The sequence below is a fragment of the Pantherophis guttatus genome, chromosome 1 (genome assembly GCF_059756535.1).
Source record: "Pantherophis guttatus breed Tessera chromosome 1, ASM5975653v1, whole genome shotgun sequence".
In the NCBI taxonomy this organism is placed as follows: Eukaryota; Metazoa; Chordata; class Lepidosauria; order Squamata; family Colubridae; genus Pantherophis; species Pantherophis guttatus.
Genome location: NC_142063.1, coordinates 159,253,678 through 159,266,977, shown reverse-complemented (window position 1 = coordinate 159,266,977; position 13,300 = coordinate 159,253,678). Strand labels below are relative to the sequence as shown.

The 13,300-nt window shown below is 40.1% G+C and overlaps 1 protein-coding gene across 8 annotated transcripts in view; it reads left to right on the top strand.

The window, feature by feature from the left end:
- Positions 1–13,300, top strand: part of NCKAP1 (NCK associated protein 1) — a 77,941-nt gene that overhangs the window by 9,873 nt on the left and 54,768 nt on the right. For 4 of the 8 annotated variants that reach the window (XM_087882078.1, XM_034428968.3, XM_034428985.3 and 1 more), the window contains exons 2-3: positions 1,025–1,042; positions 2,304–2,414. In XM_087882078.1, coding sequence (XP_087738204.1) covers positions 1,025–1,042; positions 2,304–2,414 — 129 coding nt within the window. The remainder of the gene's footprint in view (positions 1–1,024; positions 1,043–2,303; positions 2,415–13,300) is intronic. The other 4 variants (XM_087882079.1, XM_034428975.3, XM_034429000.3 and 1 more) reach the window with 1 other exon arrangement.

Here is a 13,300-nt window from a genome sequence, read left to right as displayed (position 1 = left end):
TTCCCACTGAAATTCCCATCCAGAAAATTTTGAAAATTGTGTTAAATTAAAAAGTTGTTTTCAATTTTTTAAAAAAGTACTTTGATATAAGATTACAGGTAGTCTTCAATTTACAACTATTTGTTTATTGACTGTTAAAGTTACAATGGCACTGAAAAAAGTGACTTATGACCGATCTTTACATGACAGTTGCAGCATCCCCTTGGTCACATGATCAAAATTTGGATGCTTGGTAATTGGCATTATTTATGACAGTTGCACTATCCTGGGGTCATCATTTGTAACCTTCCCAGCCGGCTTCCAACAAGCAGAATCAATGGGAGAAGCCAGATTTGCTTAACAGCTGGATGGTTTACTTAACAACTGCAATGATTCGCTTAACCACTTTGGGCAAAAGATTGTAAAATGGGACACAGTTCACTTAACCATTGTCTTGCTTAGCAATATAAATTTCGGACTTGATTATGGTTGTAAGTCAAGAACTGTATGTAGTCGATTTTAAAACAAGTAGCATTTTACTTCTGTATATGAAACAGGCATATTGACTAGTTGTTTAGAGAAAAATTTACCTGATATTAAATATCTTCATGAAGCTCCTACGGCAAATTATATTCAATAAAGATTATAAATCTGCTATAATGACTGGGATTTCCCCACCCCACCCCCACATTCTTGGCTCTTTATTTCTATTACAGGTATGTAAGATTTTCACTAAGAGTTCTTCCCGAAAGTTTCTTGCGCTATCAATTTATTAATTCCCTTTCCTTGTCCCTCAGAATGGTACTTTGGGTGTGACATGAGACATGTTTGTATTGAAAATTCTGATTTACATCTTTTAAATAACCTATATGTAAATGGAGATAGATAAAATGTTGACTGTGAGCAGCAATATTTTGCTTTAACTCTGTTAATAGTTTTAGTATGCATTCCTGAACGTGATGTTTATGGGAATAAAAAAAAAAACCCTTTTGTTTATGTGTAATCTTCTCTTTTTTGTTGTTGTTTCGTTACAATGCTTCCCCAGCAAGGACAAGTATGGAAGGTTTGCAAAGCTTTTTCACCTTCCCTCTGCCCGCTTTCAGATCAGCCTCATATTTCCATGATTTTTCTCTCTCTATTATTCACAACTGTAAATAATAATAACTTGCCATCCTGGCTTTTCACTATATTGTATAGAAATGTGCAGCATGTTACAATTTGCATGAGACAGATTACATGAGACTTTTATGTTGAAGAAAAGCTATTGGAGCCAAATTAGAATTATTGCATAATTTTCTTCAGAGTAGTTAATTTGAATTTGCTAATTGTACTTTGGGCATAGTTTTACTACGCACCACTTCTCCCAGATTGACTTCATTTTAAACTAGAACCTTGTACTTTTAAGAAAATGTTTACCTTTAGCTGTTAAGGATAATAACTGCATTATGCAAAGTGATGGCCAGCTGGGTCATCACAAAATCCCATAAGAAACCATTGAAACATTACTATGTTAACAAATTTGAGGAGATTAGAAGGTTAGATAAAATTAAGGTTACCCAAATTAACATATAATTCTTTAGGTTGGAAACAGGTTATCAGTACTAGTCAAATTGAGAACTGTTCTTACCACCCACCATAGTGATATTCAGTACATTTCAGAGTAGTACGACTGGATCCCCAGCCCAATTTAGGATTTGATTACTATGATAGAAATAATTCTGTGGGGCTTGTGGTGTGTTTGTAGGTCAGAACATACTGAATGTGGCTGCAGGTGCAAAACTTGTGCCTAAAGGTAACTTTGATAAACACTGTTTAAATAGGTCTACTTCATTAAGACTTTTGCTTTCATTTACCTTTCATTTACCTTTAAATGCACACTAGTGTTGATTGTTCAAATTGTAGACAGACCAATGCTAACTCTACGCTGCTTGTTTTTTTGATTCAGGTGAGACATAAAAATGTAGTAAGCCCAGGATTTTTTTTTTGCCACTGTTTAAGTTTCACTAATTCAGGGTGGCGATTAAAGATAAACCTACTTCACCCTCTGATAGAAGGAAAATATCAGTTTCTTTTAAGATTGCTTTTTCAGTTCACTACTGCCCTGCATTAACAGCTTTGAAATGTCCACACATTTTTTTTCCAGTAGGAGAACATTGTGTATTGTGTCTCATTGCATTGTCCAGCTGTGACAATCCTCATTCATTTTTTTTCACTTCACTATGAAGCCAAAGAGATATTTCTATTTCTTTATTGCAGATTATTTATAATAAATGCTTGGCGAAAAGAGTATATCTTTAGTTTCTTGTTTTTATTTTCTTCCATAGGCTTGTGGAGACCCAAAAGCTAAACCTTCATATCTTGTTGATAAAAATCTGGAATCAGCTGTTAAATTCATAGTCAGAAAATTTCCAGCTGTAGAGACACGCAACAATAATGTAAGTAATGAAACATTCCATAAATAATTGAATTTCTTAAATGTCTCCTTCTTTAATCAATTCTGTTAATGCAACTGCTAGGGATTTATTGATGTTTCCATAATATTAGTTATGACACAGGTTGACTTTTTTGTAGTGACTATATTAGATGAAAAACTGACATTAAATAGTTGTAGCTTTGTTAATGACATAATAGGAGAAGCATTCTGTGTTGAATATTACTATGTCCTAAAACTTTTATATTGTTTAGGAGCTTATCTAATTTAGGATATGACCATACTAAGCAGTTACAATAGTTTCTGAGAAAAGAATTTCAGTGGAACCTTTTGAGTGTGTTAGGGTTTATTGTGGGTATATTTGAGACGTTTCAAACTCAGTGGAGAATTAGAAAGTATTTTGAAAGAATTGCAACTAGATATATTAGCAAATACTTTTCGAGTGCTGCACAACCATCACTCTTTTAAATTAACTGTAGAGGAAAACTGAATGAAATAAATATATTTGTAAAAGAATTTCACATCGAATCCTGCCTCTTGATTAAACTAGTCATTCCATTATAACCTGGGATAGAAAGTGAGTCATGGTACTTTCTGAAAATTCTTTTTTATATAACTTTATTGGTTAAAAGATAAGCAGAAAAAAAGATCTGAAAACAAAAAGGTCAGAGCAGAAAAAGTGAATGTGCAAAAAAAAAAAAAGGAAAATAGAAAAGGCTTTCCAACTTCTTCCATACAGATGCAAGTAAAATATATCAAACTTTTGATCTAAGATTAATAGTTGTCTACATTATTTCCATAATCCCATATAATTCTAATCATCAAGTCCACAAAGTGATTTTCAAGTAGAAATAATATCTGTCAAAGTCTTTGCTTTCATCAAATCTGTCAATTTCACCATCTCTGGCAATTCCACCACTTCATCCATTAATCCATTGATTTACTGAAAATTCTTAATTTGTTTTGATAGCAGAGCATCTTCAAAGATACTGAATAGGGGGTAGGGGTAGGATATGTGTTGTGTTTTTATATTGTTTTACAGTTTTATAAACCAGTTTGTGGTGATGCTGAAAGGTAGGTTAGAAATATAATAAATAAATAAAATAGAATCATCCCCCAGAATGATACCATATTTCTAATAGCCCAGCTCTCAATTTGGGTAATTGCACAAAAGTATTTCTGTTCTTTTGGTATTGTGAAAATGGATGCTTCACCATCTGTTGAGCAGGATGGAATAAAATACCCCCAAATGATGCCTTTTACAGTTCTCTTCTGTACCTTTATATTTATTTCAATTAATTCAGTGGTGTTATTGCTACATTATCAAATTCTGTTCAATAAAATAAGTGTACACTGCTTTAAAGATATTTATAATCTTAACTGAATGCTGATAGAAATATAGAAAGCTCTCCGTTGGTTAATTTTGTAATTCTTTATAATGGAAAATTGGGAAGAAGATGGTCTTACCTACGTGTTTTTCTTCTCAGAGGTGGAAAGGGGAGGCAGGTAATGGGCTTGCATGATTTGTGCATGGAACAGTTTGCATGACTGCTTGAAATTTCCTATTTCTGATGCAGTTATTAAGTTCAGTAATTATATTCCTTTTTATGGTCCCACTTGGCAATATTAATATATTTATGTATCTAAAACTATTTCAGATGTATTTTATATTTGCTATAAGTTGCATCCAGACAATTCTGTTTAGAGAAGGCCCATTGGAAATCAGTAAGGCTTATTAGTTATGTAAAGCTAACGTCTCATTGATTTCTATAGATGTACTTTAATAACGATGAACTCTGATTCAAATGTTGTACATTGTCAACATTTCAAATAAGTAGTTTTGCAAGCCACAGGAATATCTGTAACTTTCAAATGCAATGACTTTGGCATGATCTGTATGTATACTTTCACAGTGGAAAGCATCATACCCATGAAAGGATTACTAATTACCCAATGGAAAAGTGGTGTTTAGAAGAGCCCAACCTCAGACATAATTTGTCTGAGGATATACACTTTCCTTCAAGACTCATTCAGAACATTTCTCTGATTTTTTTATGTCCCACTGCAAACCACTGGTGGTCTGGTCTCCATATGACATAGACACAAAGCAGTTCCTTTGTAGTCGAAGATAATGCTGCTGAAATTTGATAACAAAATATCTGGATTTGTCCTGTACAACTTTGAGCAGGATGGGGATGGGTTCTAGCCATGCGTCTTCCATTGGGATCATCTTGTGATTGCATGGTTTCATGTGGTCCTGAGAAGATCAGGAATTGGAGTTGTGACATGATTGCTCAAAGGCTGGCCACTCCTGCACCGAAGATTAATTCCCACGGCCTGGGAAAATAATCATTTTCTTCTAGAACATCATTGGGATGGAAACCATATGGATTTTGGAGGCAGGAAATATCATTTCAGAGAAGATACCATATTAGACAAGCCTTAGTTTGTACGTCCTCCTAGATGTCATTTCTAATCAAGGGGCTCTGAAGCATATGAACCCTTCCAAATCTTACCAGATAGACAGAAACCTTGAGAGATAGGTTCCTCAGATAAACTGGCCCTATCCACGAGTGTCTTCCTAGGTGAGAGCCAATACCATGAATTGTACCCAGAACCTCACAGACAACAAGTGAAGCTCATGAAGCAGTGGTATCACATGGGCATACTAAGACACATCCAACACTGTTGGTACCAGTGATGGGTTCCTCCCGGTCCGGTCCGGTTCGGCCGAGCCGGTAGCGGTGATGATATGACGTCACCGAACCGGTTCTCCCCCCCCCGCCCTCCCACCCCCACCCCCCCACATTATTCTTACCTTTTATTTGGTCCCACCCCCAATCTATTGCTGCCTCCTGAGTCCCAGCTGATGACTAGAGGGAAAAAAACTGTTTAAACTCTTGCCGCGGGGCTTCAAAGGGCCGTCCTACAGTTGATCAGTGTTAAAAGCAAACAAATGAGTCGGGTAAGTGCGAGGACTGGTCGTAAGTGCGAGGACCTTCCAGAAATGACTCTGACCAGCTAGCCACGCCCACCTAGTCACATGATCTCCAAGCCACACCCACAAAATAAGCCACACCCAAAGAACCAGTAAAAAAATTTAGAACCCACCCCTGGTTGGTTCTATGAATGGCCTTCAAGCACACCCTCATGTAGAGAGAAGGGGCGTTGGTCCTACCTCAGACGCACCTTCTCGTTGGGTGGAGACAGCAGCCAGGATGGGGTGTGCTCGTCTGTTCAGGTTGATAGACTGAGCCTGTCATAGTTGTTAAGTCCCGCCCTTGTTACTGGGTAGACCCAGCTTTTGGCAAAGACAAGAAGACAGGCTCGGTGTGTGGGAGACCAAGAAAGAAAGGAAAGGAAAGGAATGGAAAGAGAGAGAGAGAGAGACCAGACTGGCAAAGGGAGGGCCTGGCTGCTGTCTCCACCCAACGAGAAGGTGCGTCTCAGGTAGGACCAATGCCCCTTCTCCATTGTGGGTGGAGACAGCAGCCAGGATGGGACATACCAAAGATCACTGTCCCTACAGTTGGGGGGGACCAGGCTGGTCCGAAGAACCCTCCCCCGAGAGGACCCGTTTCAGCACCCTACGACCAAAGGTGGCGTCCGCCGAAGCAAACTTATCCAGTTTATAGTGCTGGATGAAGGGAGAAGGCGAAGTCCACGTTGCCACCCTGCAGATTTCGAGCAATGAGGCCTGTGTGGCCCAAGCCGCCGATGTCGCAGCGCTGCGGGTAGAATGCACAGTCAATTGAGGAGGTCTCAGTAGGGAACATAGGCCGTGGCTATTGTCCAATGGTCGTAGATGACACCTTGTAATCTAGAGAAACCGGCAGGAAGGAGACAAAGAGAGATTCTGTTCTGTGGAAGTCCGCAGTCCGCTTAATGTAAACACGTAGTGCCCTCCGGACGTCCAAAGAATGTCACCGCCGTTCGAGCCGGTGAGCCGGGCGAGGGCAAAAATTGGGCAGGATAAGTTCCTGCATGCGGTGGAAAGTCGTATTGACCTCGGGTACAAATGTAGGGTCCAATCAGAGTACCACATGATCCGCGTGGAACACACAGAGGTCATTCCGGATGGAGAGGGCGGCAATCTCTGAGATGCGACAAGCTGAGGTAATAGCTACCAAAAAGGCAACTTTGCACGTTAATAGCCGCAGGCTAGCCGTCCGCAAGGGCTCGTATGGGGCACCTGTAAGAGAATTAAGAACTATCAAAAGGTCCCAGGTTGGGTACCTATGTAGAACAGGAGGGCATAGATTGGTAGCGCCCCGCAGGAACCGGCGAATCAAGGGGTGCTGGGCCAAGAAAGAAAGAGAACCACAGGGGGGTATCGATGAGATTGCTGCCACCTGTCGTCGCAATGTATTAAGAGCCAGAGGCCCTCCTGAAGGAAAACCAGGATATTGACAATCGAGGCCTGGAGGGGTTGAACCCCGTTCCGATCACACCACGTACAAAAGCCCCTCCAGGTAGCCGAGTAAATGCGGTCTGTAGAAGGCCTCTGTGATGCCTGAATGGTCCAAATTATATCTGTCGGAATATTGCCCCCCCCCCAGGGCGCACCGCTCAACCACCAAGCGGTCAGACGGAGCCACTGCAGGTCTGGATGCCGTACTGCCCCCTGAGTCAGGGTGTCCTCCTGCGTAGGCAGTTGCCAAGCCGGGGCCACTGACAAGGATACCAGGTCTGCAAACCAAGGCCTGTGTGGCCAATGCGGGGCCAGAAGGACGAGCTCCTCTTGCTCCAGCAACAACTTGCAGATAACCCGGGAGAGCAGGGAGATCGGAGGAAATGCATAGAGCAGCCCCGGCGGCCATGGGGAGCGGAGGGCGTTGGTGGCCTCCGCATGCGGCAATAGATATCGCGAGATGAAGCGCGGAAGCTGAGCATTTTCCGATGTGGCAAAGAGGTCGATCACCGGAGTGCCAAAGTGCGCAACAATCTGTCGGAATATGTGAGATTGAAGACGCCACTCCGCGTGGTCCAGTCGCTGATGGCTCAGCCAATCCGCCTGTACGTTGGCAACGCCCGAAATATGTTCCACCCGCAATGAGCCAAGGTGAGTCTCCGACCAAAGGCCCAATCTCATCGCCTCCGACATCAGGGATTGGGACTGTGTGCCCCCTAGGCAATTGATATGGGCCTTCGCCGTAATATTGTCCATGAGGACAAGGACGTGTGAGCTGGAGATGCAGTGTTGAAAGGCTCGAAGAGCCAGGTAGACAGCCCGCAGTTCCAGACACATCCAACACTGTTGGTACTATGAATGGCCTTCAAGTACACCCTCATGTAGAGAGAATTGCAACTGTGGGGTGAGTAGGGCATATATGACCTTCTGGAGAGCTCCTCTTCTAAAAATGGATGCAATTGACCACCATTTGTAGCTGACTAAAGGTCTTCTTGGCCTTCACTGCTATTTGAGCATGAGCAATGAGTCCAAGCTGTTCCACAGGTTATGCACTGGTCTTGAGTGTAGGAACCCCACCCAAGAGTTAAGATGTAAAATCTCCAGATCATGGGAGAGAAAGGCACAGTTTTAGTTTGGATTTTCCTCATCATATGATTACTTTTTGTAACAAAAGACGAAAAGTTGGATATCAGAACTAAGCTTTTATATAGGCGGTATATGTGTATATATTTTTGCTTTATATTTTAGTATCCTTCAAAGGTAATTTTAGGGTGGTGTTAGACAGGTTCTACCTGCTTAATATTGTGCATCAGACAAAAATGTTGCAACAAGAACAAAATCTCAAGTGTCAGCAAAAGTAGCCAAAACTGGATTTGCATTGCATATAATGCACTGAGAATAGCAGTTGGGTGCAGTGATTAAGTAAAGTCCTTATACCAAAGAAGTTTTAAAAATTTGGAACTAATTACCGTAGTTTTGGGTTTGGGCTTGAGTTTTGATTTGGTTTTTTTGCTCCCTGTAATTTTTAGAAGGATATTAAACTAATTTTTAACTGTTCACTTATTTTGTATTACAGGTACATTAATTGTGTGTTAATTAAATTCAATGCTATGGCTGGAATAGAATTGATTTCTTTTAAATTTTGTTTTTTAAAAAAATCTCCCAAGTATACAAACAGCAGTTGTTTAGTATTCCTATCTTAAATGCACAAAAATATGTTATAAAGTATAAATTAGATGGAATTTCTGTTCCTTTTTGGAATTCAAATGAAAAAATAATAACAAAAATAATGCAGTATTTCTATGAGGCTTGGTTCGCTGTTGGGATAAAATGCTATCTGCTGATCCTTCGGTTGACACTAAGCCATATCGTGTCTCTGTTGCCTCTGTTCTGAGATCCTATCAAATGAGGGAATCCTGGTTTCTCAGTCTGGCTTTGCTGCTAACCCCTTTCAGCAAGTCTACGGTCAGCAGAGAGAAGCTGTCTTATGGTCTCTAGCTAAAGCTTTCTGAACAGATTTGTGTGCCCCTCTTCCCACACACCATTTGGACATCGCTTTAAGATTAAAGAATAGAGTAGAAAAATAGGGACCACCTTTGGTGGGAAGGTAACAGTGTTCCGTGCACCTTTGGTGTTTAGTCATGCCGGCCACATGACCAGGGAGACGTCTTCAGACAGCGCTGGCTCTTCGGCTTTGAAACAGAGATGAGCACCGCCCCTAGAGTTGAGAATGACTAGCACATATGTGCGAGGGGAACCTTTAGCTTTACCTTAAGATTAAGAAAAAAAGTGAAATAAAGCATAAACATCAGATCAGGGATAACCCCAGAGAGCAGGAAAGCAAGACACTATCACAATTGGGCAAGCATATACAGAAGATTCTGAATCTGGAAAAACTGACACTGAGAGACTAAAATTGTTTAGCCAATCTTTTATTTCAAGAGGAGTGAAACTAATCTAGGAAGACTGGAAAATAAACAGAACAAAAGCATTTTTCAGATACCATATTTTATTTTCTGGATAGTGTATGAGGGAAATTACAGCTGCTATATGTAAACCATACTCTTAACACTATATCAGAATATTGTTTCAGTGAATTGGCACTTAATACATCCCCACCTCTCCAAATAAAATAGCAGAAATGTTGTTGTTTCAGAGTAGCGTTAAAACAGAATTGTACAGATTTGCCTCTTCTTTGCTAAATAAAGTAGTGGAGATCTGCTTTTCTCCTCTGTACTTTCAGGCAGCCTGGAGAAGGCTCTTGTTCTGACCTAGGCTTCCCAAGAGCGTGAAGCAGACTCCTTTTTATTAAGTTACTGTGAATTCCTCTCATTCACATCCAGGAAAGTCTTTCAAGGGAGTATTTACAGTCACAGACCTTATCTGGCTTGGAGAGGTTCCAGGCCAATATCTTCAAAACTTGGAAAGAAGTCTCTGAGAGTCACGAACCAATTAAGCAAATTAATTGTCTCCTGCAAACTCCCCTCCCCTTTCGCTCCTCTTTATTCCCTATGGGAGGGGCCATTCACCGTCCACCTGTGGCTTTACTCCCAAGTCAACCCTTGTTCCTTAGCTGTTCCCTTCTCCTGGCAGCTCTGTGCATGTGCACACTGGGAACAGGCTTAAGCTCTTCTGCTCCACTGATGTCCAACTCCGAATGCAGCTGACAACTGTCAGACAGCCCTGGCCCCATCTCTGCCTCCGACGCAGAGCACTCATCAGAACCTTCCCCAGACTCCAGGACTGGCCCATGTTCCTTCCCAACCTCCTCAGTGTCTGAGTCTGCCACCAGCTCTGCTGGCGGGCCACAATAGCTCTTTCAAATTAGAGAAGAGACAGGACATAAATGAAGAGAATCTAGGAGGCATAGTGCTAATTGGGAGGGCACTTGCTGGAAGAGAAATGATTGCAGTCAACTATGGGTAGTGATCAAATCTAAAAATAAAATTCTGATCACACCCATTACAAGCCACTTGATCTGGCCATTAAGAGAATGGATGATAAAGCATTATAGATTTTACACGGTGGCGCAGTGGTTAAAGTGCGGTACTGCAGGCTACTTCTGCTGCCTGCCGGCTGCCTGCAGTTTGGCAGTTTGAATATTACTAGGCTCAAGGTTGACTCAGCCTTCCATCCTTCCAAGGTGAGTAAAATGAGGACCCAAATTATTGGGGGCAATATGCTGACTCTGTAAACTGCTTAGAGAGGGATGTAAAGCACTGTGAAGTGGTATAATAAGTCTAAGTGCTGTTGCTATTGCTATTGGGATATGTTGTCTTAAAAGGCGTATTCCACTTGTATACAGGTAATCCTTGACTTACAACCATTTGTTTAATGACTGTTCAAAGTTACAGTGGCACTGAAAAGAAGTGACTAATGACCACTTTTCACCATTATGACTATTGCATCATCCTCATGGTCACATGATCAAAATTCGGATGCTTGGAAACCTGCATGTCCAGGGTTATGTGATCACCATTTGTATCCTTCCCAGCCAGCTTCTGGCAAGCAAAATCATTTGCGGAAGCCACATTTGCTAAATAACCGCAAAATTCACTTAACAACTTCAGTTATTCATTTAAAAACTGTGGCAAAAAAAGACATGTAAAAAGTTAACTCACTTAACAACTGCCTTGTTTAGCAGTAGAATTTTTCAGCTCAATTGTTGTAAGTTGAGAATTGCCTATGTAACGACTTAAAGGTGTTTTAGTTATGGGCTTGGGTAAGTGAATAGTATCATGTGATCAAGATGGAGGTTTGGAATTGTCAGAGTACAAAGGTATGTTGGGAATCTGCAAATGGAAAGAGGAATTGTACAGTATCTTCCAAAATATCAACTTTCAAGAACAGAACTAGAACTGGAATGTGAAGTAATGCAAGATCCAAAGCCAGCTTTTTAAAAGAGCTTCAGAGCACCGAACACCTTGCATATTCCTCTTCGACAATACAGTCAAAATGAATTTGTTGGTGATGACCAGAAATTTTATCTTCTGAATTTTATTTTTGCCCCTTGACTCTCCTAGTAGCACTGAGAAATCTGATTTGTAGATATGATTTGGGGGGAAACTACATTCCATTTCTTACTAGTGAATTTTCCCTCACACATATTTTCGGCAACTCTGATCATAGAACAGTTTTAATTGATACAGTCTACCATTATTATAATCAGAAATGTATTGTTTCACTTACTCAGGAATATCTTGCCTTTTGGCTACTTTGTTGGCAACAAATTACTAAAAATATATGTGATAGACTTGAGAAAGATTTGGGATTAATAGCACTTAGATTTATATACCGCTTCACAGTGCTTTACAGCCCTCTCTAAGCGGTTTACAGAGTCAGAATATTACAATAACGATGGAAAAAATATTGAAAGCTGAAATGAAAGTATTTTATATATTACTAACATTTTACAGTAATTAACTCTGTAGTAAGAAAAACAATTATTGATTTCTGTGCAATGCTTAATAATACTTAACAGGAAGAGTTAAAAACATTTTAGGGCTATGCAAAACTTTCCAAAGTGTTTTATAGTATACGTAGTACATAGGAAGGATGGTTGTTCATATTAAGAAAAAAAAATCTTTTAAAAAAGATACATCACTTTTTTTTAACAAAGCTGCTGTGCCCAAAGACAAATAGGAACAGACTAAGCAACTGTGCATGATTGGGCGGGGGGGGAGGGGCAATTGCTTTAGAAGCGGTGAGTACTGTATGTGGTTCCACATGATGCAAATACCTTCCAGGAGATTTTCACAATGTAAAAATTATTCAAATATATTTGTTTACTTTGCATTTAACTGAAGAAAATCATTAAGTTAAGCATTCTTGTTATTTAAGGAGTAAACTTAAAATGCACTTTAAAAACAGATTTTATTTCACCGAGATAATCGTTTACACAATGTTTAAATGAATTGCCTAGGATTGGTTTGGGAACGTGACTATGCTGAGTGGTTGATATATTTTTCATGGTGGATGCTGCAATTAAGGCGACATAATTATTGCTTGAGTTACATCCATTCACAATCTATTAGATTATTAAATGGGACTGGTCCATATCTAAATGATCGTCTCCCATTTATATTTGCTGACTGGAGCGTACTTTCTGTAGCTTTCTGCTCCAGTCCTTTGAGAGCAGAGTGCTAAAGTGGTTTTAATAGCCACTTCCTTTGCCAGGGTCATGTGACCTCTTAGTAAGTAGTTCCCAGCTGTTTTTCCATACATTTGATGCATAACTATTTTACTGGGGGAAACATAAGTCTGTGGGGAGCCATGCAAGACTTTGGGGGTGGGGAGCACTGCTTTTTCAAGAGAAAGTCTTCCACAAATTACATAGCACCTTTTTTGAAGAGTTTGCTCAGCAGTATTATGTTCTATTTTATAAATAAAGAGGCAACTGAATATATGAAACTGTAATAAAAAGAATCGTGTTTAATCTGAAATTATTAGAGGGTCTAATGTTAAATGTAACTGTAAAGCGTGTTTCAGATTCTGACTTTTCAAAATATCATCTTGTATGAGGTCATTAGGTAGAACAATGATTATATTTTCAGTAGTACTGTATAACAATTATAATATTGACAGGAGATTTGGGTTCAATTCCACCCATTACTGCAAAAGTTCACAGGGTGATTTGGAGTTGTTTTCTTCTCAGGTTATCCAGCCTCACCAGATTGTTGTCATTAGGACAAATTGGAGGAGGGAATGTTGGGTATCTCCTTTTTTTTTTTTTTTAATTTGATTTATATGCCGCCCTTCTCCGGAGACTCAGGGCGGCTTACAATGCGTTAAGCAATAGCCTTCAAACTTTTGTATATTTTTATACAAAGTCAGCTTATTGCCCCCACAAACTGGGTCCTCATTTCACCTACCTTAGAAAGGATGGAAGGCTGAGTCAACCTTGAGCCTTGGAGAGATTCGAACCAGCAGTAATTGCAGGCAGCTGTGTTAATAACAGGGTGCTTAGACCGCTGTACCAT